Source organism: Archocentrus centrarchus, chromosome 20, assembly GCF_007364275.1.
Source record: "Archocentrus centrarchus isolate MPI-CPG fArcCen1 chromosome 20, fArcCen1, whole genome shotgun sequence".
Classification (NCBI taxonomy): domain Eukaryota; kingdom Metazoa; phylum Chordata; class Actinopteri; order Cichliformes; family Cichlidae; genus Archocentrus; species Archocentrus centrarchus.
In genome coordinates, this window is record NC_044365.1 from 10,812,749 (window position 1) to 10,835,741 (window position 22,993).

The following is a 22,993-nucleotide window of genomic DNA, read 5'->3' on the forward strand; positions in this document are numbered from 1 at the left end:
AGAAACGCAGTGCAGCATGCAGAAGAATATGTGCTAAGCCTGGTTTGGACTCTCATTGTTTGCTGCTTGTCATCTTCTTTGAATAGAGGAGAGGGGAGGAGTGCGGCTGCGCAGGCTCTCTGCCAAATGCAAATATTGTGGAATAAATGGTGCTAAAGCTCAACCGTGCCACTTTGCACCTAAGCCTGTGTTGAATTAACACTGTAATCATAAACAAAACATTATGTTAACGCGGCAGCGGGCTGAGCATCGACAGATGGGTAAGAGCATTAGGGAGATACCCGCCAAAGGGTGCTTTTCACCCCCTGTTTGGGCTATTAGAATTCACAGGCGAGTCATGGCTGCAAAAGCGCTCGTGGCATATGGCCCAGTAAATATTGACTGATATTTTAATTACCCTCTGCATAATCTAATAATTAATCACAAACATTACAGTTTCACCTTTACCCAGCACCGCTTTTATAAAGGCACAGTCACTTTCTGTGGATTAAGAGTTTTTAATATATTTAATGAGGAGGCATAGCGGGGCATGGAGCAGATATGTTGTAAAAAAAGAAAAAAAAATCCTGCTCTGTCTTATAATAAAATACCTTTCAGTGTTTTCATTGAATATATTTTTCACATAAATAATCAAATATTATTTCATCTACTGATTCTAGGGCACATTTACAAATCTGATTGGCTCTCACATCCTTACAAATAATATTCCTGCACCATACACAGGCTGGAGGGATTGGAATTAGAGATATGGCCTGAGTGCCCAAACCAACCTTTAGACCTTCTTCAAATTGGCCCATAATGTCCTAAAAGGGAAACAAAACAACCCCTAATATCAGGCTGCATTATGTTGATGAATCTCAAGGTGAAAGACTGCACTGAGTCTCCATTGCTATTTAACTCTAACACAGGGTGCTCCAGTTATGAAGGTAAACACATCTTTTCTGTGTTGAACATGTTTCAGATCATGAGTGAAGACTGTAAATAAAAGATGGAAGCAGCCGCCTTGACATCTACTTATTGGTTTGGGAATTCCACATTTCAAAAACTCAATATTAGCATTTTCACCACCAGAAGTGACCATGTTCAGACCCAAGGGTGGAGTGCTGTGTCATCAGCACTCCACCCTTGGGTCTGAACATGGGTGGAGTGCTGTGTCATCAGCTGAAGCTAGCAAGCTTGGTTACCAAAAAACAAACAAACAAAAAAAATCACCCATAGATTTTTTTTTGCTGAAGTTGGATATTGTAACAATTTCTATTGTGACTGACTGACTTTTGGATTCAGGACAAGTGGCCATTTGAGGAACTGCATTGGGATAAATACAGATGCCCATATCGGACAATTAGCAAGATGTAGGCCAATTTAAAAGTTGACATTGGATTGTTTATGGAAGTCATTTTTTTCATTGTAACTGCAAAGTACTAAATTGATACATAAAGTTGTAAAAAAACAATTTTTTTTTTTCCTAACAGATAGTCCTTGTTTTTTGAAAAAGGCACTTTATCACTTTATCTACAGTGCTGTGAAAACATTTTTGACCCATCCCTGATTTCTTTTTGCTGTCTTTTTCTTATGTTTTTGCATGTTTGTCATACTTACATGTCTTAGATCATCATATGTGATATGATCAATACTATATAAAGATAAATATAAAATGTATTTTTTAAATGATTTCATTTATTGAGGGAAAAAAGCTGATCAAACCCACCTGAAAACTGGAAAACTGAGTTCAATTTCAGTAGCCATGTCTGATTACTGCCAGACACGCTGAATCAAGAAATCACTGAACCTGTCTGACAAACTGAAGTAGGCTGAAATATCTCAAAAAGCAGCACATCATGCCACAATCTGAAGAAACATGCTGGAAAACCCTCCAATGTGGGTGAATTAAAACAATTCTGCAAAGAAGAGTGGGCCAAAATTCCTCCACAGCTCACTGACAGTTATCACAAACAGCCAACTGCAGTTCTTGCAGTTCAGGGGGTAATTACTTTCTCACATAGGTAAATTTGGATAACTTTTTTCCCTTAATAAATGAAATAAAAACTTTAAAACATTTAAAAACTGCATTTTGTGTTAAAATCTGTGTGATGATCTGAAAAATTTAAGTGTGACAAATATGCAGAAAAATAAGAAATCAGGAAGGGGGGCAGATACTTTTTTCACAGCACTGTAAGTCTGTTTGGCCCTCTGGGTAAAATGTTGCCTATGAAATGTGCATGAAACCCTTAAATGTAACTGCAGGGGTGTTTTATTGAATTTAAAGTGACACATAAATATTTAAAGGGGGTTTTGAAATGAGTGAAAACATTTAACACACGGACAGGAAACTGATGGATGCTGATGCAAAGTGGGAACATTTTCTAAAGCAGAAAATCATCAGGAGGTAAGAAAAGTCTAAATATTTAGCCATTTAGGAGGGAGGAACTTACAGGAGGAGCTTCAGAGTTTCAGACACCGACACTGTATTTGTTTTCTGTCTTTTCATTTGCAATATAACAGGAGCATCTGCGTGTGCTGCATTCATGTCTTGCATTCTGTAAAGAGGTTGTATGCAAAGAAAAGCTGGTGGAGCTCAGCACAGAAACTGGGCTCAGAGTCAAAAACGAGATACAACACATGCGCGTGCACACACACACACACACACACACACACACACACACACACACACACACACACACACACACACACACACACACACACACACACACACACACACACACACACACACCTGCAGTGTGCACAGCAGCGTACTGTACATCCCACTGTCTTCCTGGAGACACAGAAGGGAGGGATGTGGAGGAGCGGGTGGGTGGATACGCACCGGGGTCGCCACATCAAACTCCTCGCAGGCCAGAGGAGTTCAGAGCAGGCATGTTTAACAGAATAATCCAGCATCCAGCAACTTAGCATGCAAGAGAGGGCGAGCAGATGAAAACCAGCGAGAAGCATGCAGAGCCTTGCCAACCTTTTTGGAGAAGGCGGCAGCTTCTTCTTCTCCCTCTTGTTGCTGTTTCTAGGCAGGCTGTTAAAACATTGAGTAACACATTTGAGCAACAGTTGGATGGGTGGAAACCCGCTGTGTATATTGTTCTACTGTGATTGCATGAAATTCCCCTCTAATTGCTCTTGTTCCTCGACACAGGCCAAGAGTTGATATTGAGAACATCTGAGAGCTCTTAGTGCAAATGTGTGTGTGTTTATGTGTAAAGTTGGAGGACAGCCCGGAAAATTAGGCAGTGATGTTTGACAGGTTGGACAGCTGATTGTAGCTTTCACCTGCGACTCAGTGTAGGTGGACATAAAGAAATCCATAAAGCTGCCATATGGAGGCCATACAGACCAAAAGTCAGGGCTTCTTACAGGAGCCTCTGACAGAAGTGCAACTGACCTCATTTGGAGACATACATCTGATCTGACGTCTCAGAGTCACTGGCAATTTACTTATCGCAACAGCTCTTTGTTTTTGCTGTCCCAACATCATGTCAAGGATTCTCATCTTTCTAGTTCCCAAATATTTCCTGTCGCATAGCTTTTGGAAGCTGAAATTAAAATAAAAGTCTGAAAGAAAAATCAAAATGTTCCTTCCTGTTTCTAATAAACTTCTATTGAGCACATGATACAATTCATATCAAATGTTTATCTGTATTGAGTTGTCAGTGACAGAGCAGCTATATTTAAGTAAAAGCAGCATCACCTGACTGAAAAAATGATGAGTTTAGCTGACTGAATCTCCAGGGTTCTCAGCGACATGGAATTTCACCTCTCTGGTGGGGAAGGAGCCTGAGCTAGTGCGTGAGGTTGAGAGATACCGGCTAGATATAGTCAGGCTCACCTCAAAGCATGGCCTGGGCTCTGGAACCAGTCTCCTGGAGAGGGGCTGGACTCTGTTCCAGTCTGGATTTGCCTTTGGTGAGAGGTGGCGAGCTGGGTTAGATATTCTTGTATTCCCTCAGCTTGCTGCCTGTACGTTGGAGTTTTCACTGGTAGATGAGAGGGTTGCTTCCCTGCGCCTTCGAGCCGGGGAACGGTCCTGACTGTTGTTTGCGCTTATGTGCCAAATGACAGTTCAGAGTAGTCACTGGGCGGGGTGCTTGAGTGTCCCCCATCCAGTGACTCCATTGTCCTGCTGGGATACTTCAGCGCTCAAGTGGGCAATGACAGTGGGACCTGGAGGGACGTGATTGGGAGGAACGGCCTGCCCGATCTGAGCCCGAATGGTGTTTTGTCCAAAATGAACACCATGTTCGACCATAAGGATGTCCATAAGTGCACGTGGCACCAGGGCACCCTAGGTCACAGGTCGATGATCGATTTTGTAATCGTATCATCAGATCTGTGGCCGTATGTTCCGGACAGTTGGGTAAAGAGAGGAGCTGAGCTGTCAACTGATCACCACTTGGTGGTGAGTTGGATCAGGTGGAAGAGGGAGGCTTCTGGACAGACCTGGCGCACCTAAACGTATTGTGAGGGTGTGCTGGGAACACCTGGCAGAAGCCCCAGTCAATGAGATATTCAACTCCCACCTCTGGCAGAACTTTGACAGCATTCTGAGAGAGGCTGAGGACACCAAGTTTGAATGGACCACGTTCCGCACCTTCACTGTTGAGGCTGCTGCTCAGAGCTGTGGCTGCTTGGTGGTTGGTGCCTGTTGTGATGGTAACCCCCAAATCAGATGGTGGTCACTGGAGGTGAAGGGAGCCTTTAAGCTCAAGGAGTCCTATTGGGCTTGGTTAGCTTGTGGGACTCCTCACGCAACTGACAGGTACCGGTAGGCCAAGTGGAATGCGACTCGGGCCGTGGTTGAAGCAAAAACTCAGGTGTGGGAGGAGTTTGTGGGGCCATGGAAAAAGACATTCACACAGCTTCGAAGTGATTCTGGCAAACCATCAGGCGACTCAGGAGGGGAAAGCAGTGGTCCACTCACATGGTCTATAGTGCGGGTGGGGAGCTGCTGACTTCAACTGAGATACCAGTCAGGTGGTGGAAGGAATACTTCGAGGACCTCCTTAACTGAGGATGGGGCCGGGACCGTTCTCTGGGGAGTTTGCATGTTCTCCCAGTACCCTCGTGGGCTCCAGCTTCCTCCCACACTCCACAGACATGCTGGTGGCTAGATTGATTGGTGATTCCAAATTGACCTCAGATGTGAGGCAGATAAAGTGCTTGCAGTGTATGGAATAAACTGTATGAACATACGGTTAAAATGTGACCTGTAATGTGAAGTGCTTTAAGCAGTCAGTAAGACTAGAGCTATAGAAATGCATGCACATTACATGAAATAGCACTGCAGAACAAGACCAAAAGAGCATTTTGCTTCACTTCCAGCTTTATTTTTCTTAAACTGCGACAGACCTGAACCTTCAAACACAGCTGGTGCCAAGGAATGTCACAGCCACCTCACCTTGATGATTAAAAAACTATAAACTGGGACAAAACCTGGCTGAAATGCAGAAATATTACCATAAATCACCATCCTAAATCAGCACTCTGTGATCAAAACTTTGTGATCCCCTGCTTTAGTGCTTTTTTTAGGCCATTAGGGTGCACTCAAGACTTTAGTTGTGTGTCATATTTTTCTTTCTGCATTTTGCATCAAAGGTCCTGGTCCTGTAACAACACAATTACACGTGCAACACGTAGAAGAAGATGCATACAAAAAGCAGTATTTTAAATTCTGGTATTGCAAATACACTATATTGTCAAAAGTAATTTGCTCGTCTGCCTTCACACACATATAAATTGAGTGGCATCCCAGTCGTAATCCATAGGGTTTAATATGATGTCGGCCAACCCTTTGCAGCTATAACAGCTTCAGCTCTTCTGAGAAGGCTTTATGGGAATTTTTGACCATTCTGCCAGAAGAACATTTGTGAGGTCAGACACTGAAGTTGGACGAGAAGGTCTGGCTCACAGTCTCCACTCTAATTAATTCCAAAGGTCTTCTATCAGGTTGAGGTCAGGTCAAGTTCTTCCACACCAAACTGGCTCATCCATGTCTTTATGGACCTTGCTTTGTGCACTGGTGTGCAGTCATGTTGGAACAAGAAGGGGCCATCCCCAAACTGTTCCCACAAAGTTGGGAGCATGAAATTGTCCAAAATGTCTTGGTATGCTGAAGCATTAAGAGTTCCATTCAGTGGCCAATCCCAACTCCTGACCCCACAACATAATCCCCCCTCCACCAAACTTTACACTTGGCACAATGCAGTCGACGCCAAACCCAGACTCATCCATTGGATCGCCAGATGGAGAAGTGTGAAGCGTCACTCCAGAGAACAAGTCTCCACTGCTTTAGAGTCCAGTAGAGATGTGCTTTACACCACTGAATCCCATGCTTTGCATTGTGCTTGGATGCACCTGCTTGGCCATGGAAACCCATTCCATAAAGTTCTCTACACACTGTTCTTGAGCTAATCTGTTTGACGTTTGGAGGTCTGTAGTGATTGACTCTGCAGAAAATTGGTGACCTCTGCGCTCTATGCGTCTCAGCATCCGCTGACCCCGCTCTGTGATTTTACGTGGCCTACCACTTCATGGCTGAGTTGCTGTCATTCCCAACCATTGCCACTTTGTTATAATACCACTAACAGCTGACTGTGGAATATTTAGAAGCAAGGAGGAAATTTCACAACTGGACTTGTTACACAGGTGGCATCCTATCACTACGCTGGAATTCACTGAGGTCCTGAGCACGAACTTTCACAAATGTTTGTAGAAGCAGTCTGCATGCCTAGGTGCTTGGCATCATACATCTGTGGTCATGGAAGTGTCTGGAACACCTGAATTCAGTGATTTGGATGGGTGAGCGTGAGTGAATACTTTTGGCAATACAGTGTATTTTAAAATGTTAATGCACTTTTTCTTTCATTAACTTTAAAAATAGAGTAGGAAAACAGTCATTTTCTCTCAAAAGGGCCTTTTTCACAGAATGCATTTTGACACATGACAGCAGGAAAACCAGGTGTGAGGATGACTGCTTCAGTTTCAGGGTCCTGCTGTTGCTGCCTCTCTGGGACACATGAATAGGACAGAGCCACCATTAATGTCAACAGTGGTACCTTTGCTTTTCAAACCATGACAAGAGTGATGTGAAAAAAAAGACTCATGAAGTAGTTTCAGTCAGCTTTTGTTCTGCTTCATGTTTTTACTATATGCTGACACAGACAGAGGTGACAGCTGACATCAGTGTGAGCTGCTGCAGTGATTCCCGACACACTGGCTTAAAATAAGACATCGTCTAGTTTTACTGGCTTTACAGATGATTTTCCATTTTATTTGAAGAAAAAAGGAAGCCAGCCAGGTCTTCTTAAGAAACGAAAAGCAATGACAAAGAAACTGACTTTGTGCTTCTTTCCTACACTAATAATCATCTGCAGTGTGTGAGTCTCTGAGGTTCACTTTTTGTGCACCATAGGGTCTGTGGGAGAAGTTTGCAGATCACAGGTCTGTCTGACCAAGAGTTTCTGCACCCACAGAAACTTGTATTATACTGCCCTCTGCTGGTTGATTATGAAGGGTTTGCATTGTGGTCTCACAGTTGAACAAATGCTCCGAGTCTAAACCAGGTATGCTTAACTTGCTTTTTCCAGGGCCACTTAAAAAACGTTTAGCAGATACAATTAATAAAAAGCAGTGGACCCATAATTCATATTTCTTTGAAATTTACTATTTATTGAAGATAAATCAGAGTACTCTGGCTTCCTTCCTGTGGAGCTGGGAATAATCTGATTTGGTCCACACAGCTTTTCAGTGCTCTCAGTGAACAAGAAAATCATATACATAAGGATATTATTTGTTTTTTTAAGCATAATGCTGGTAATTACTAGAAAGCAGACTCACTGGTATTAACAGTTGAAAACACAGAAATCTTTCCTGCGCGTTAATCGAGTGGCTGATACTGGTTGCAGGGCCAAACATAATGGAGGAGAAAGCATGTGTGAAAACATTTTCAAAGGACTCTCTGCAGTCCTGTGAAATCAAAGTAATTTAAGTCATTAATTCAAACTTTTTTTTTTTAATATTCAGGGTGTGTACTTTACAGAAAGCACAGACCACAGCTGTACCCCAGCAGACTGGCCCACATGCAGGCGTGGGTCACCTCTTCGAGAACAGATGCTGCTACCTGTTGAAACTGTAACACCTTCTAATAGACAAACTGATGAGTCAGAATGGCAGACAGTGAAACCCTTCAGTTTTAATCAACTCTTATGTGAGAGCTTTTTTCCATAGGCTTTATTATAGATGGACGAGCCTCAGCAATAGGGCAGAGTTATCACTTGTCTAAACCTTTATAGAGTTTGACAGGAAACTTTGAGGTGTATGAAGCACATGTGACAGAAAAGTGACAAATGTTCAGCTATCAAACTTTCCCGGTTTATTTCTAGATTACATCTTTATCACAAAACAGTCTCCAAAATGCAGACTAGGATCTGTATATAAACTGTACACAAAGCAAGGCACTATACACTGTAGGATTTAAAAATCAAACATTTCATCAGCATTCTTTTTTGCCTCTAATCAAGCCTGCACCCCACCCCACAATAATGACACAGACTCACATCAAGCTGCTTCATCTGATCAGTAAACTGCAGACGGTGATCTGTACATGAGACGCGAACTTCTGCAACATTTATTATACGCTTTATTTTAGTATTTTTTGAATATCTGTTGAGCTTTTTAAAAAAAAAAAAAAATCTACATGATTTAATATAAATATAATTTATTTGTAATGCACAAACATACATAGTTGAGAGTCTTGTGTGGAGTGAGTTCAGCAGGCTGACAGACCTGCTGACACTACATGGCTGCAGGGCTGACAGTGTAAGGCATTCCTGCATATAGTACACATGTACATCCATTAACAGAGCAGAAATTTACACAAGTGCCACTAAAACATACATCCACCTCTTAGAACCAACACACAGAAGCTGGTACGTCTTTCCCCCACACCTTCAAAGCTCCTCTCGTGCTTCCTCAACTCATCTGCTCAAGGGTCGGCTCAGAAGAGGCACCCCCCCCCCCCCCGAGCCTCTGCTGAGTGCAAACCGGTAATTCTGACGACATCAGCAGCTCTCCGTTTTTCAGCATTCAGAAAAGTCCTTTGGCTTTCTTCAAGTTCACCTGCTTCCAGCCGGGCAGAGCACCGTACTCCTCCTTGCTCATCTCCAGGGCTCTCTGTGGGATCAGCCACAGTCAGAATCAAACAAGTCATGTGATGCTCTGCTGTACACGCTGCTCACAAACTCAGAGCAGTTAATCAGTCCTGTAGCCTGCACGGTGAGTGAACACATTCATGCATCAGTGAGATTAAAAAAAAAAACACATTCTTCAAGCCCAGTAAAAATATCTTTAAGTTTACAAAGTCCTCACATCTCCAGGATTCAGTGCACACGTGTGGAATGTGAGTGAACAGCGTGTTAACCAAAAGAGAGAAGTTAGAAGGAAACAAAGCATTAGAAAGCAGAGAGAAAATGGATTATGGGTGATAATGCTGAACAAGGAGTGAAGATACTTTACATCCCAAAATCAGACAACTCACCTTCCCATAAGCCCCCACACCCTGGAGGGCGGAATCAATGAAATAGGTAAATTCATGAAGGGACAAAAGGAGGGAGAGATGACAAAGACAAATGCAAAGAGGTCAGAGAGAGAAAGCATGAAAAGAGGAATGAAGAGGAGAAAAACACCTCAACATGTAGAGGAGTGAGGGAGGTGCACGCTAACTGGGTAATATTTCTTGATTGATACTGTTTGATTGCTCACATTAAACTATAGCAGGGGTGTCAAACATAAGGTCTGGGAGCCGGAATCAGCCCACTAAGGATGCCAGTCTGGCCCACTGGCTTTTGAAAATGTGAGGAAGAGCATTAATTTTTTCATAAGCTTTACAGATTTTCCTACTGATAAAGACCTCCCCATGGCCATTCATACTACACCGAAATAATTAAGTAATAGATAAATAATTAAATGACAGAAAGTTCCTGTTTTGTCACCATCTACTACAGACATATATGATTTTTATAGTGGGTTCACAGTTAAAACAGGGTTCTAGCCAGTGGTTGATTGCCTGGCGCTGGGACGGCTAAGAACAAACTTTTTTTCAAATTTACACATTTCTTACAATTTGCGCCCAAAGAAACAGATTTCTGTCCTTTACTGCAGCAGCATTTCTTTATCACGTACAAAGACTGAGACGTGCTGTTGAAACTTCACTTCTATCTCAGGCATTAAATGTGTAGTTGAACTTCTTTACAGAAGACTTTAAAGAAGAGTTTTACTGGTCCGGCCCACTTCAGATCAAAGTGGGCTGTGTGTAGATCTCAGTGTAAAATGTGTTTGACATCTATGTGTACAGCTGCTTTTAAAGATACATGTCAGGCAAGGAGAATTCAAACAATTACAGAGCGCATAAGGCACAAAATAAAAAGTTGCAAAAAAACACCACAGTGCTCAGGCTCTGGGTAAAGCTGCCATCACTCTGGGTGATAAAGCCAAAGCAGTGACTTGAAAGACACAAATTCCCTTAAGTGCTGACAGAGCAGTGAAGATGGGAGCTAATTCCCTCTTGGTTCATCACAATAAGCAATGATCTGAGCAATTATTAAATGTACTGAATGAAGCACTTCCAAAGCAGTAAATGCTTTTTGTTGCTTATGTGCGAATGAACTTAAAGCAACTTCCAAAAAAAAAAAAAAGATCAGCTACCATGATCAGTCAGTCTAGTTAAGCATTATGTGCAGCTTTAAATATATTGTGTAGTTGGAAAATGTTTTTAGTGAGTTTTTCAGTGATAAGAGGAAGCCAAAGCACCTTTAAAATAACATCAGAGAGGCTCGTCACACTGGAGGCTCTTACCTGGAAGTCCTCATCATTCAAGTAGACCTCCAGGCGGAGGGGGTCCACTCCCTCAGGCAGCGGCCGTGCTAATAGATCTGCCAGCGGATATGTGGTCTTACAGAGCCGGGCCAACACATCCTCCACCAGGATAATCTGATGACACACTTCTGCCTCCTGAAAACCCACACACACACACACAAATCATTTTTTTAGAACAAAAATTCAAAGAGCTGATAATGACTTCAACCCGAACGGACCTGCATGCAAGTCTCTGATTTCTACACTATGTGTTTGTGTTTCATATGTTGACAGTATTATGTCTGGGAATAACTTTGGTCCACACACCCGCTCAGTGATCTCAGCGATGTCCTCTCTGTGCTCCCAGCTGGGAAACATGTTGGTGAAGGTGAGTGGCTCCAGACCAGCGTGGATCAGATACGCTTTGGGAGGCTTCTTCTCATTCTTTTCTGAGGAGACAAAGCAAGAATGTCGGATAAAAAAACCCCCCAAAAAAACAAAACATCCCTCAGTAACACCCCAGATTAATTTTTTTAAATTTGGGTTCCAAGATGCCATAGCTGTTGGTGGTTTCACAATTCACTTCCCATACTGGATGGGTTTGATATTTATTAGGGAAAAAGTGGAATACCTCTGCAGTACTGCAGCACTGTCTCCATGGCACACTTCCTGTCTGAGTCCCAGCGGATTCGGGCTGAGCCAGTGCTTTCACTGTCCTGAGGCCACCAGCCCTGCCACAGGTACACCTCATGATGGTTGTCTACCAGGAACAAGGCTGATCATCAGGGGGGGAAAAAAAAAAAAAAAAAAAGAAAAAGATAATTATATGTAGTATGGATCACTGTCAGATTTTTAAATCTTCAGGTGGTGTTTTTTTTTTTTTAAATAGTGCTGTTAATTACAAAAAAAACCAAACAGATGGACTCATTTGTGTTAACAGTTTTAAATCCAGACCTGTTGGATCTGGTGCACCATGAAAACTTCCACATACACTGAAGATGTTAGCACTCCAGCTTTGGAGATGGACCCATCTATCCCTCACACACATTCCAGGGCTCGACTGTGCTTGTGGGAACAAGATATTGAGTGAAGACACGAGGTCTGCACATTTTGCCTTGGGCTGGATCGTGCTGGGCTCACAACTGAAGCCCCCGCTTCATGTGGGCATTGTCCCCGGGTTAACATGAAAAACCTCCAGAGTCTAGCCCGTCAGGAACAGATCTTTACCTGCCCGCAGCTGACAGGCTGGCACATGGTGGTGACAAAGAAGGAGTTGCGATAGCTGAACCACGTGCTGGCAACAGCTGGAGCGCACAGCTGGACCTAGCCGCCGTGGCCCTGCCGATGGAAGACGTGTTGGAGCTCGATTATGAAGATGACACGGACATCTCAAAGCTCCTCATAACAGCTCAGGATGTGAAGCTTAACAATGTGACAGCCTCTCAGGGCGAGGAGGAGAGCCCACCGGCCTCCCTTCTGACTGGTGCAAAATGCGTGCATTCGTATACATTCTGGATATGCACAATTTGTGCGGATGATGGTGTTGCAGGACAGAGCCAGATGACTTAACCTGTCAAACATTTCAGAAAGGGAGGAGGAGGATGTTTTGCACATGCCAATTGTGCCTGACAGCATTCTCAGAGGGCAGCAAAGCAGGGAAAACCTGCACAGCCTGTCAGTCAGGTCAGGAAGAAGAAGAAGAGAGCAGCCTGACAGCCCTTCTCACAGGTGAAGAACCTGGATGTTCCCCGTTCACCAGCCCTGCCTCCTATGTTTGGGAGTGTGTTGCAGGGATACACTCACCCCACTGATTCCTCATTGCTGCAAGTCATGTGGAGCCCACATGTCCAAGCCACAAGGGAAAAAGGCTTTGTTTTGAGAACAACAAGTTCTGCTCCTCTTCTAAGTCACACAAGCATACACTCTTGCTCTTGTTTAATAAACCATGCCCCGCTGTTGCATCCAGACCTAAGGTTGAGGGCAGTCAGGAAAGGTGTTCGATAAAAATCAATAAACAGCCTGGTGGTTTTGCTACCTTGAGAGTGGGGCTACTAATAATACATTTTTTTGAGAACATGTTTTTTTTTTTTTGCCCAGCCTGGAAACCTGTTCAAGAGAGCTCAGGATGTGTATTTATTAAAGATTAAAGCTGCTCCAAAATGGGTGCAGACAACAACATGTGTGTATACCTGGTTGGGAAGCTGCATACAGGTCCTCCTGCAGGAACGGCATGGAATTGACCTGCTTGGGGTCTCTGGCTGGATAGAGAAATTCCACAGCTGCAAACTCTCCTGAACTGCTGCTCAGCTGGTACAGACGAGGTGTGAAATTAAACCTGCCGGGATCTGAGGGTCAGAGGTAGAAAGAGAAAAACAAACCACAGATTTACAGTTGGAAAACTTACCCAAGTAACAACACAAGTGCTGTGTTTGCTGTGTATTACACTTTTTTAAAAACAATTTTGAGCTGATTATACTTTACTACTACTACTTTTATTCTACTACATTCCTAATTCTGAGAACAGCTGTGAAATCTCAATAATTCACTTTTAAAAATCTCAAAACTGTGTATTCCTACCTTGTAGCATGCAGTCGTAGGCTTTCCTGTCCCGCCTCCGGAGGGCTTCCCAGAAACCTGTGGGCTCTGCTCCCTCATCACATTCCTGGATGGTGACCTTGCTGCTGCTGTGCAGACCTGTTTCCAAAGGACAACTGCACAAAACCAGAATGCATCAGACTACAGGGTCAACTGAACTCCTGAGTAGCAGAAAACAAAGGTTTCCACTCACTGCTCTTTGATGTTGTTGGCAGCAGTGCGCGCCACCTCCCGTGTGTGCAGCTGAGACTTGCAGCCGTGCCACAGGTAGATGAGAGCCTGGGTAACACTAAGCAGCACCATGGACACTCTGGAGCGCAGGCTGCTGCAGTGACAGGCCACCTCCAGTAGATGGCCCTCTACCTCCACCTCCCCACGCACACAATACAGACGCCAATCATCTGAGACAAAGAGGGGCAGGCAGAGGGAAATGAATGCAAATGTGAGTGACGCTCATTGTTTAAAACTGAGAAATAAATAACTGTCCAGCATAGCAGGCTTACTCTGTGAGTTCTCCTCCTCCTCTCTCTTTCCTGAGTGGATGACCATCCCTCCTTTAAAGCACTGCAGGAAACACGGAGGCTCCTTCCCCTGCTGGACTTGAACCTAAAGAAAGAGGATGTCAATGCAGTCATGCTCCCACAAAATGAAACCACAGGAAACAGACTTCTATTCAGTGCAAACCTGCCCTTTCAGACACACTCTTTGGTGTACCTGTGCTCCACGCTCCTCGTCCAGCTCCACCGTCATGAGTGCAGACGTTCCCTTCTCGCTGACGGTGGAGTTGCGGCCCTGCCAGAAGAAGTAGCAGCACTTCTCCTTCCCGGCTCCTGTCGTTTTCAGCTGCTCCGGGTTCTGTCTCTTCCCAACTGTAAGAGAGACATTCATCTGAGGTTTGTGTCAGGACATGGCCCAGAAAAACTATGATTTCTGAAAAACTGAACAAGATTGTATTCACTGTCATCTTTTCTGAGCTGATGGGAACTTTTGTATGTGCAGGGATATAGTTGGTGTGGAAATCAATGAAGAAAAGCTCTCTCCAATAAATCAATATGTGTTTGAGCTGCTTCAAACTTGACAAATGTACTGCAGGGGATGCAAGTTAAGTATAGCAGGTGCAGAGCCAAATTTAAGGTCATTGACTCAGATAATGCATAGTCTCAATTTTTTGTATGCCGCTAGGCAATAACCAAGAATCAAGAAGTTTAAAGCTGACTGTAACAGAATAACATGTCATTTTCAATTTGTGTCAAAGATTTTGGAAAAGGACAGAAGAACAGATCGAAACAGAAACAAAGACAATCCTGAATCAAAATATAGGTGGGAATTCCACAACGGCAAAGATACTGCTGGGAATACAACCTCCAAGAGAACAAAGCTTCTTAAAACCCTGTTCTGAGGCAAAGGCAGCCAAGTTTTTGAGCACTTTTTAATCCGATGCGATTGGTCATTTTATACATGTGGTTTTTATATTTGGTGGATATTCAAATTAAAAGTAATTTAGATGATGCTTCAACATAACTGCTCAAATATGTTCTGAGTTTTCAATATGGCTGCAGTGGGACTGATTTATAGAAGCCATTTGATCAAAGCCAATTACGTCTCAGACTGTCATGTCAGATCATTCTTTTGAAGAGAAATACTTTGATCTTGGAATAGAGTACAAACCAAAGACTGGTTGTATGAGAGTTTAAGACTGTCACGTCTACCTTTGCTCCTGCTTATATTCTGAAAAAGGTCCCCATAAACAGGACTAAATCACAAGAGCTGACCGTCTCCTAAATAATCTCTTGTACTATTGTGGCCTGTTAATATGAAATTTTGGACATTGCCTACAGGAGAGTAACCAAAACCATATGAGCTGATTATATTACAGAGATGACAGAATATTAGAATTTGAGAATTATGACAGTGGTCCACAAGTGGTAGAGAGGGCACACCAAGTGGCTTAGCTAGCCCACAGTTCTCACTCCACCTGGAAGCCACTTTGCTACTTTGCACGATTTCATGCTTTTTCTGACCTAATCGGTGTCTGCTGTCATGGCTCTGTTCAGTGAGGGTCTGCTGCTCTCCACTCATACCACTAATATAAATTACTGCAGATGGAAAAACAAGTCTGTTTCAACTAAAGTGGCCCTGGCAAAAACAAATATACTTTTTAGCACATGGTCCTTTGGGAACGCAGTTTGATCAACCACAACACAAAAGTGTTCCATGAAAATGTAATCGATGCGCTCAGTACGAACCTGCAGTGCTGACCATGTATTTCCACTTCACCACATAGGTGTCACCCTCATGGAACTGGCCAATACTCTGGCGTGGCAGGCGGCTGTAGTCGAACTCCAGGATGTGCCACACCTCCGCTGCCAGAGTGCTTATCTCGTAGCTGCGCCACTCCTCTGCCTCCACCAAGCCGTAGCCCCGGCCCACATTGAAGCCATCCAGGATGGTGTAGACAGGTGTCAGATGGAGGGTCAGCATCAGTGAGGCATTGTACGCACAGGGCTGATCACTGGTGGGGTGTTCCTGGGGTGATGATTAAAGTGGAAGAAAGGAATAACCATGCTGAATCTGCTACAGTGAGTAACTCCCACATTAATGAAAGAAAGAAGAATTTGATATAACAAAGTGCTTTCTGATACCCTTTGATCAGTACTGTGATCACTGGTGTTTTTTATGGGACTGGGAGTTTTCCTGGAGTCACTCCAGTCCAGGAACTTCTCTTTGAACAGGGTGGTCTCATTGTGTTGAGTCAGCCTGCCAAACACTGCCCAGTCAGGTCGGCCCTGGCCTTTTCTACAAGTGAAATGGACACAGTGTACAGATGGTACATTACCAGTAAGGCCAATGAAGATGCTTGAAATACACTCCTGCAATGCGAGTGGATTTCTGTAGCATTACTTAGACCAGAAAAGCAAAATTTGACAATTTGGCACTCTCTCTTTAAGGTTACACAGGAGTGATGTATTCTTTAAAGTTCTGTCCACAAAAAAAGGGCAAGTACACCATGTGTACGTAGACCTGCAAATGAATATCTGTAGATAACCAAGCATCTAAGCTGTAGTATATGTGTCCATACTTGGGTATGAGTGGGTTACACTCTCCTGGGTCCAACGGGTTGATGTCACAGTTTGTATAGTCGAAGGTGCCATTCCACAAGTGCTTTGCCAGCTGGAAAGCCACCTTCCTCTGTGCCAAAGTCACTTCCTTCCCGTGCCAAATGTACATCTCACTGCCAAAGTCAAAAACCAGAACCTGCAGAAAACCGAGAGGAGGTGGTCTTTATTGAACAGCATTGGCATTTATACTACTAGAGGGAGCCAAAAGTCATTTTTGAAATCCTACATAGCCACCTATGGTTTCAAAACTTTAAAATAAACTTGAGACTGATTTACAGCTTCCAACTGTTTTAACTTCATTTGTCTTACCTCCTTGGGGTTAAGGAGAGAACAACGAGGCATCTTGGCCCAAAAATCATCATCTGGGACCAGTTTGTCATCCATCAGGCGATAAATGCAGTTGGTCTCCACGATGGCGCCCTCATACAGCTCGTCTTCATCTGGTGTTCCTGCAGCTGCAAGAGAAAAAGGGTGGGCATCAGATTCCTTTTTATTGTTTCAGAGACCGTTTCCTCATGTTTTCCAGATTTGAATCCTTACACTGATAACTCGACTGCCCTCCCAGGATGTTCCAGAACTCCTTGACAGCGTGGCTGCGGGTGTTGATGCCCTCTTCGATGACCTGGACATAGTTGGCTCGGCAACCCAAATCTCTTTTGCTCTGGATGAAATTAGCCAACTCTGAAGCCTGAAACAGAGACCGACACAACTGGTCACAACAAAAAAGAAATAACAACTTCACTGTCCTCAATCACAAGAAATGACAGTTGAAAAAATAACTGGCAAAGTTTAAACATACTTTATTCCAAACTGAACTAAAATGACCTCATGAATTCAGTGGACAGACTCACAACCTTCCTTTCTGTCAGATTTAGGTCACTACTTTGTTCGGCTAAAGGTCATCAGACCAGGCACACACACTTCTTCCTGAGCTGCCCCGCTGTTGCTTCCTCCTAACACTGTTTACATCCTGCACTTGAAGCCTGTCCCTCATACGGCGCCGAGACTCTTATTCCACCTGATTTTAGTTCTGAGAGGCCTGTAAAATCCTGATAAATTCACAGTAAGTGCACTGTACTCAAACCTAAGTGTACCAACAATAAGCTGTTTTTTAATCCCTGTTCTGCAGTGCTCAGAATGGTTACCCACCTTGCTCTTCTCAATGACATTGGCGAACTCTCCGATCCAGATGAAGCACTGGTGTGGCGTGATGAGCAGGAAACAGTCGCCGCTATTCAGAGAGGACGCTCGCGGCTCCACCAGCCTGGTCTGGATGTGCCGTCGGCCTGGTTTCACACAGACAGGTAACATGAGAGCGACCACTCTGATTATCGCTGTGCCTGGTTTACTGTACTTATATTCACTGAGCACAGATGTGCGATCCAATTTCAGCATGTGCTGTTACGTACATTTATCTGTCTTCTTAATATTTTGTGCTAAGAACCTCTGATTACTGTAGTTCAGGATGCATTTGGCTTATAAGAAAGTACCACTGCTTAAGCAACACTGTCAACTATGGGGTAAGGACAGCTAACCTCCAAACAAAGCAGAAACCCGAGGGCTGTGGGCTTTACTCTGGATTACAGACAGTAGGATTTAGAGGAGTGGATCAACCTGGGGTAGTGTGAGGTGACCTGGGGAGAATGATTTAGAGCCACAGCTGTCACTGACAGACATGTGGAGGAGGGGTAAAGACAACAGAATAGACTAACTCTTGTCTCCCATTTTAGATATCCTCTGGGAAGGACACCCTTGAAGAAGCATCCACCAGAGCTTTGTGTGAACTGGTTTTTGTTACATTAAACGACTAAGTATAGCAGCTGCTAAAGACTGCAATTTAAAAATACTGAAAATCTAACAAAACAAAAGAAACTGAAGCCAAGTGAAAGAGATTTTAAAAAAGTAGACAGTATATGATCCTCAAGCATATGTATGAAGTTGGTTTACCTCTCAGCTGTATTTCACCTCTGCCTACTGGAGTCACTAAACTGACCTGTGCAGGTTGGGTGGAATTATCTGACAAATAACATGGCTTGCTCTGCACTGCTGTTTATGGTTGTAGCTTGCTAGCATTAGCTGATGAGAAGGTGGTGTTAGTGCTCCACCTTCTTCTTAAAAAACAAACAAAGAAACAAAAAAAAAAAAGCAAAATGCAAAATCGAGAAACCAGTGGGTGACATCACAGTGGCCATGTTTTAATACGCAGAATATGAACACGAGTTTCTACACTGTGCTAAACATGCTGTCTGCAGTGTAAGTGCATCCTCAGAGCAACACTGTTGCAGCAAAATTTCAATTTGCTTCAAGAAAAGTAGCTTATTGATAAAAGCTCAAAATAAGCTATACAACACAACCACATGTGAACTCAAACTTCAGAAACCTGTCAGAATCTAACAGGGATGTAGAGTAACACATTACATTAAATATGGCACAGTGAAATGAAAATAATCCCGTTGTGAGTGTGGGCGTTTCTGTATGTTTAGAACAGTATTTCCACTTGGCTGACCTTTGACCTGCAAGAGCATGAGTTTCTTGTAAGGCACAGCGCTGTTGTTGGACATCTGCTCTGAGATGTTGACGCTGCGCAGGTTGACATTGCTGAAGTTCTCCTTGCTGGCCAGACCAGCTAGAGCCACTTCAGAGAAACTGGAGTTTTTATTCACTGCAGGGAACAGAGCAGAGCACAAAGGACAGACGTGAGACCGCGAGAAAACACAAACAACACAATTTGAACTCATTACTCTTTCTTCTTATACTGTATAGAAACAGCAGCCAGATACACAGAGGCGTTCAATCATGACTGCAAAGCTTTCTATTAGAACAGGTATAGAAGACTTAATGTTGTCGGAGAAGGTGAAGGAGGAAGTTACACAACAAAGAGTGTGTGGGTTCTTTGACGTCACACTCAAAACAAAGAAAGCTGTAGACCACGTGAAGCTCGTAAAAACAAAGCTCTGCACAATGACAGAAATGTAACACACATGCAGGTCAGCTCACGTCCCAAAGCCGCTCGACGGCTGATCAAAGCACGTGGAGATGGTTTTAGAGTGCATGATACAAGTGATTCATTCCATATGTGACTGCTGTTATACTGTCCCCCTTTTTTTTTGCATAGAAACAATCACTATCAATTGTCTTGATAGTGATCTTTCTGCTGGAGAGTGCAGTCTCCTGAGCCATCCTCACTCACTCTTCTCAGCTTTCATCCTTTTGCTCTCCAGCAGGCCGATGTTGAGCCTCTGCTCTGTGTACTCGTGTCTGATATCCTCCCTGGCAGCCAGCATCTTCAGAGGGTTCTTGGATGACTGGACGTTACGCGCAGGGCGCACTGCCCTCCTGTGCTGTACCATCTCTGAGGTCAGCCTGCAGAGAGGTCACAGGTAAAGGGTCACAGCTAACAGGAACAAGTCTCACACTCACCGATGAGTCAAAACTACATCAGGCATTGAGAGCTTACTTTGGCACCTGAGGACCGAAGATGGCATCGAAGTCGTCATCTATCTCCACCTTATTGGTGATGGAGGGAAGTTCCTCAACTTGGCGGTAGAACTTGGAAAAAGTTTCATCTTCGAGCGTCATCACTTCCTTTACCTTCTTCTCTGTCACTGAGATGGTTGCTTCTGGCAGTCCAGACACTGAGGACATGCACACAAGAGATGATTTAAAAACCCAAAACTGTTTGGTTTTTTTTTTGGTTATTAAAAACACAGAAAATGGAAATAATAACCGCATTACAATAACTAACCATTCGACGCACTTAAATAACTTGTGCAGGACTCACCTTTATTGTTGAGTTTGCCTAGGAATGACTCCAGTTTATCCAGCTTCCTGTCTGACTCCAGGTTCAGGTCTGGCATGGCCTTGATCTCTGCATACACACAGACACATTCAATAGTCTGACATTAGTTGAAAAGGCAGGCAGTCTGAAGCTCTGCTCATACATGTCACCACTGATGCTGTTGTTGACTGAATAATGAGCATAATGAAAAGTTGCGGTCACAATGATGTTAATCTGGACATGGTCACAAGCATATCCAAGGCCACTGAATATGAACTCTTCAGCACTTCAGACTCATGCACATTAATCCAGGTGGACACCACCCCATGGAGTTTGTTCTATTACGCTTCACAGCCTAATAGAAGTGTCACAGCAACATCAGTCACATTAGTGTTGGTGATATTTGTGGTTTTGATGATCATGACGAATAGCAAAAACACAAAGAGAATAAACCTTCGGTATCAGACATCTCTTCCATGTCTTCGGAAAGAAAAGCAAAAAACAAACTGTTAACACAACATCTAAACGAGATCTGACCAAGAATCACATCAAAAAGCATTCATTCATCACCAACAGAACAACTATGATCTCAACAGCTAACAAAGTCATGTGATTATTCTAAATCAGATTCAGGCTGATCCCTGAAAAAGCCCTGCTAAATCATCTGTTAACATGAAAGCAGGGTGATGCAACAGAGGATGCAGGAGTGTAGTGCAACTCACCGTCCTGTGGTTTAGAAATGGCAACGCTGCCGTTCTTTGGTTTAGAAAGCACAGGAGCCTGAAGAGCAGCAGGGGAGGCCAGACCTGCAGACACACACACACACACACACACACAGTTACAATTAGAAGGGAAAAGACAGACTGAGACTTTAGTAAATCACACATTCATCTGTTTTCACAGCTTTTACTTTTTTTACTTTTCTAATCAATAGCTGGAAACAGTCTTGACATCAGTTTGTAGGGCTACACAAAAACAACAGGTGTGGTGTCTTCACACGTGTCATGTGTTATATCGCTCAGGAATAATAAGCAGCAGTCATTAATGAAACCTTCCATCAGCTGCCACGTCAGGCTGAGTGCAGAGCTAATGGGGAAAGATCCAACCATTAAATAATTTTTTTGTTTCAGCAAAAGCCTCGGAGCAGCTACTCTGGCCTAATGGAGGGAAAAGGAGAATCATTATCCCCAGGCTGCTAACTGAGAAGCGAGCTGTGAAGGATTTAGGACTTAACTCTCTGCTGCACTACATTTCAACACGTATCCATATAGCTTTGGAACGGGGAAAGTGTGTGTTTGTGTGGCCCTCTGACCTTTCTTCACCATGCGTGCAGCCACAGTGAACTGGGTCGAGTCGTTGGCGGCTCCGTGGCCTTTGGTTTTCCAGGCCTCCTCTTGGGCCACGATCAGCTGTTTCCTCTCCTCAATGGACATGTGAGCCTCGATCCTCTGGGACTCCATCTCAGTCTCTGCTAATCTCTGAGAAAAGAGGGAAGACAAGTTAGTGTTAAGTGTAAGGGAATGCTTCTCAGGCACCTTTATTGCATGGTTTGTCATGTGTGATGAAATCCAGGGACTGTTTTGTGAATAGGTAACCCATCTTTTCCCTACTTTTCCTCAAATTTCATTCATAAAAGAGCTTATTAAAATATTGTTTTACTTTAGACTGCTGTAATCATTTCAGCCGCTGTCAAACTCAAAGCCCACGGGATAAATTCAGTCCTTCACAAATTCTAATCTGGCCACAGATCATGTTAGACTGTCAATAAATTTCACCCTGCTTAGTTGTAGCTGCACGATGATAACTAGGCACCACACAAACTAAACACTGTTTACTGTACTTTCACTGCAGTAAACGATAGCAGTAAAGTTGAGGCCAAAGGCAGACAGTTTCAAGAGCAATAGGAGACCCAATACTTCTTAACAGAGGTCAAAGAGAGGCCCATGTATCCATTTGCCAAGATACAATCTCCATTTTCCAATAATAGCCTCTAATTTGAATCCACACGTCCACAGAGATTTGGAGCCATAGGACTGAAGTTTCAGGAAGCAGACGAACTGTAAAGAGAAATACAACTAAAACAAAATATGCATTGGAGCCAAAACTTGAAATGAAGCTGTGGAGGCAAACTTTATCACAGGAAGAAGGATAAATCAGAGAAACTGCCAAGTTTATTCACAGCTTTTATGCATTTATGTGCAGAAACGTTGGCTCCAGAAGGTAAGCCTCTACAGCGCAGGTAAAGTACACAGTCAAAGCTGGTCTCATGGGACTTGGTTTAAATGCCCCCAGTCTCCTAGTAGCTATAATATTCTGGATTTTGAATCATGTTGTGGTCAGATGTGTGGCAGCCTTCTTGTAGAATTACAACGTATGATTTTGTTTGGCTAAATCGTGGTCGAGGAACTTACTGGATTGGGGTTTTGTGTGGACAAAAATCAAACACTGTATGGACATGCAAGAAAACTGTGTGTGGCTCCAATGTGATTCTCATTTTAATAGTGTGGCCCTTTGAGTTTGACACCCCTGATATTAGCCAAGCTGCACTAAAATCTATCCATCAAAATAGAGACAGGACTGCATCTTACACTACATGTTACTGGTTTTTTGCAGCTTTTTTATTTTTTAATTTTCCCACATTCAC

The 22,993-nt window shown here is 43.5% G+C and overlaps 1 protein-coding gene across 3 annotated transcripts in view; it reads right to left on the minus strand.

The window, feature by feature from the left end:
- Positions 1-8,295: 8,295 nt before the first annotated feature.
- Positions 8,296-22,993, minus strand: part of svila (supervillin a) — a 52,046-nt gene continuing 37,348 nt past the window's right edge. For 2 of the 3 annotated variants that reach the window (XM_030756183.1, XM_030756184.1), the window contains 22 exons: positions 21,662-21,827; positions 21,072-21,155; positions 20,353-20,439; positions 20,029-20,206; positions 19,762-19,934; positions 19,078-19,233; positions 17,721-17,857; positions 17,112-17,259; positions 16,881-17,026; positions 16,532-16,707; positions 16,095-16,248; positions 15,699-15,978; positions 14,167-14,321; positions 13,956-14,058; positions 13,646-13,853; positions 13,435-13,568; positions 13,047-13,202; positions 11,489-11,632; positions 11,185-11,306; positions 10,858-11,013; positions 9,542-9,562; positions 9,022-9,177 (listed from right to left, as the gene is read on the minus strand). In XM_030756183.1, the coding sequence (XP_030612043.1) occupies positions 9,091-9,177; positions 9,542-9,562; positions 10,858-11,013; positions 11,185-11,306; positions 11,489-11,632; positions 13,047-13,202; positions 13,435-13,568; positions 13,646-13,853; positions 13,956-14,058; positions 14,167-14,321; positions 15,699-15,978; positions 16,095-16,248; positions 16,532-16,707; positions 16,881-17,026; positions 17,112-17,259; positions 17,721-17,857; positions 19,078-19,233; positions 19,762-19,934; positions 20,029-20,206; positions 20,353-20,439; positions 21,072-21,155; positions 21,662-21,827 (3,171 nt within the window). In that variant the 3' untranslated portion in view covers positions 9,022-9,090. The other variant, XM_030756182.1, reaches the window with a different exon arrangement.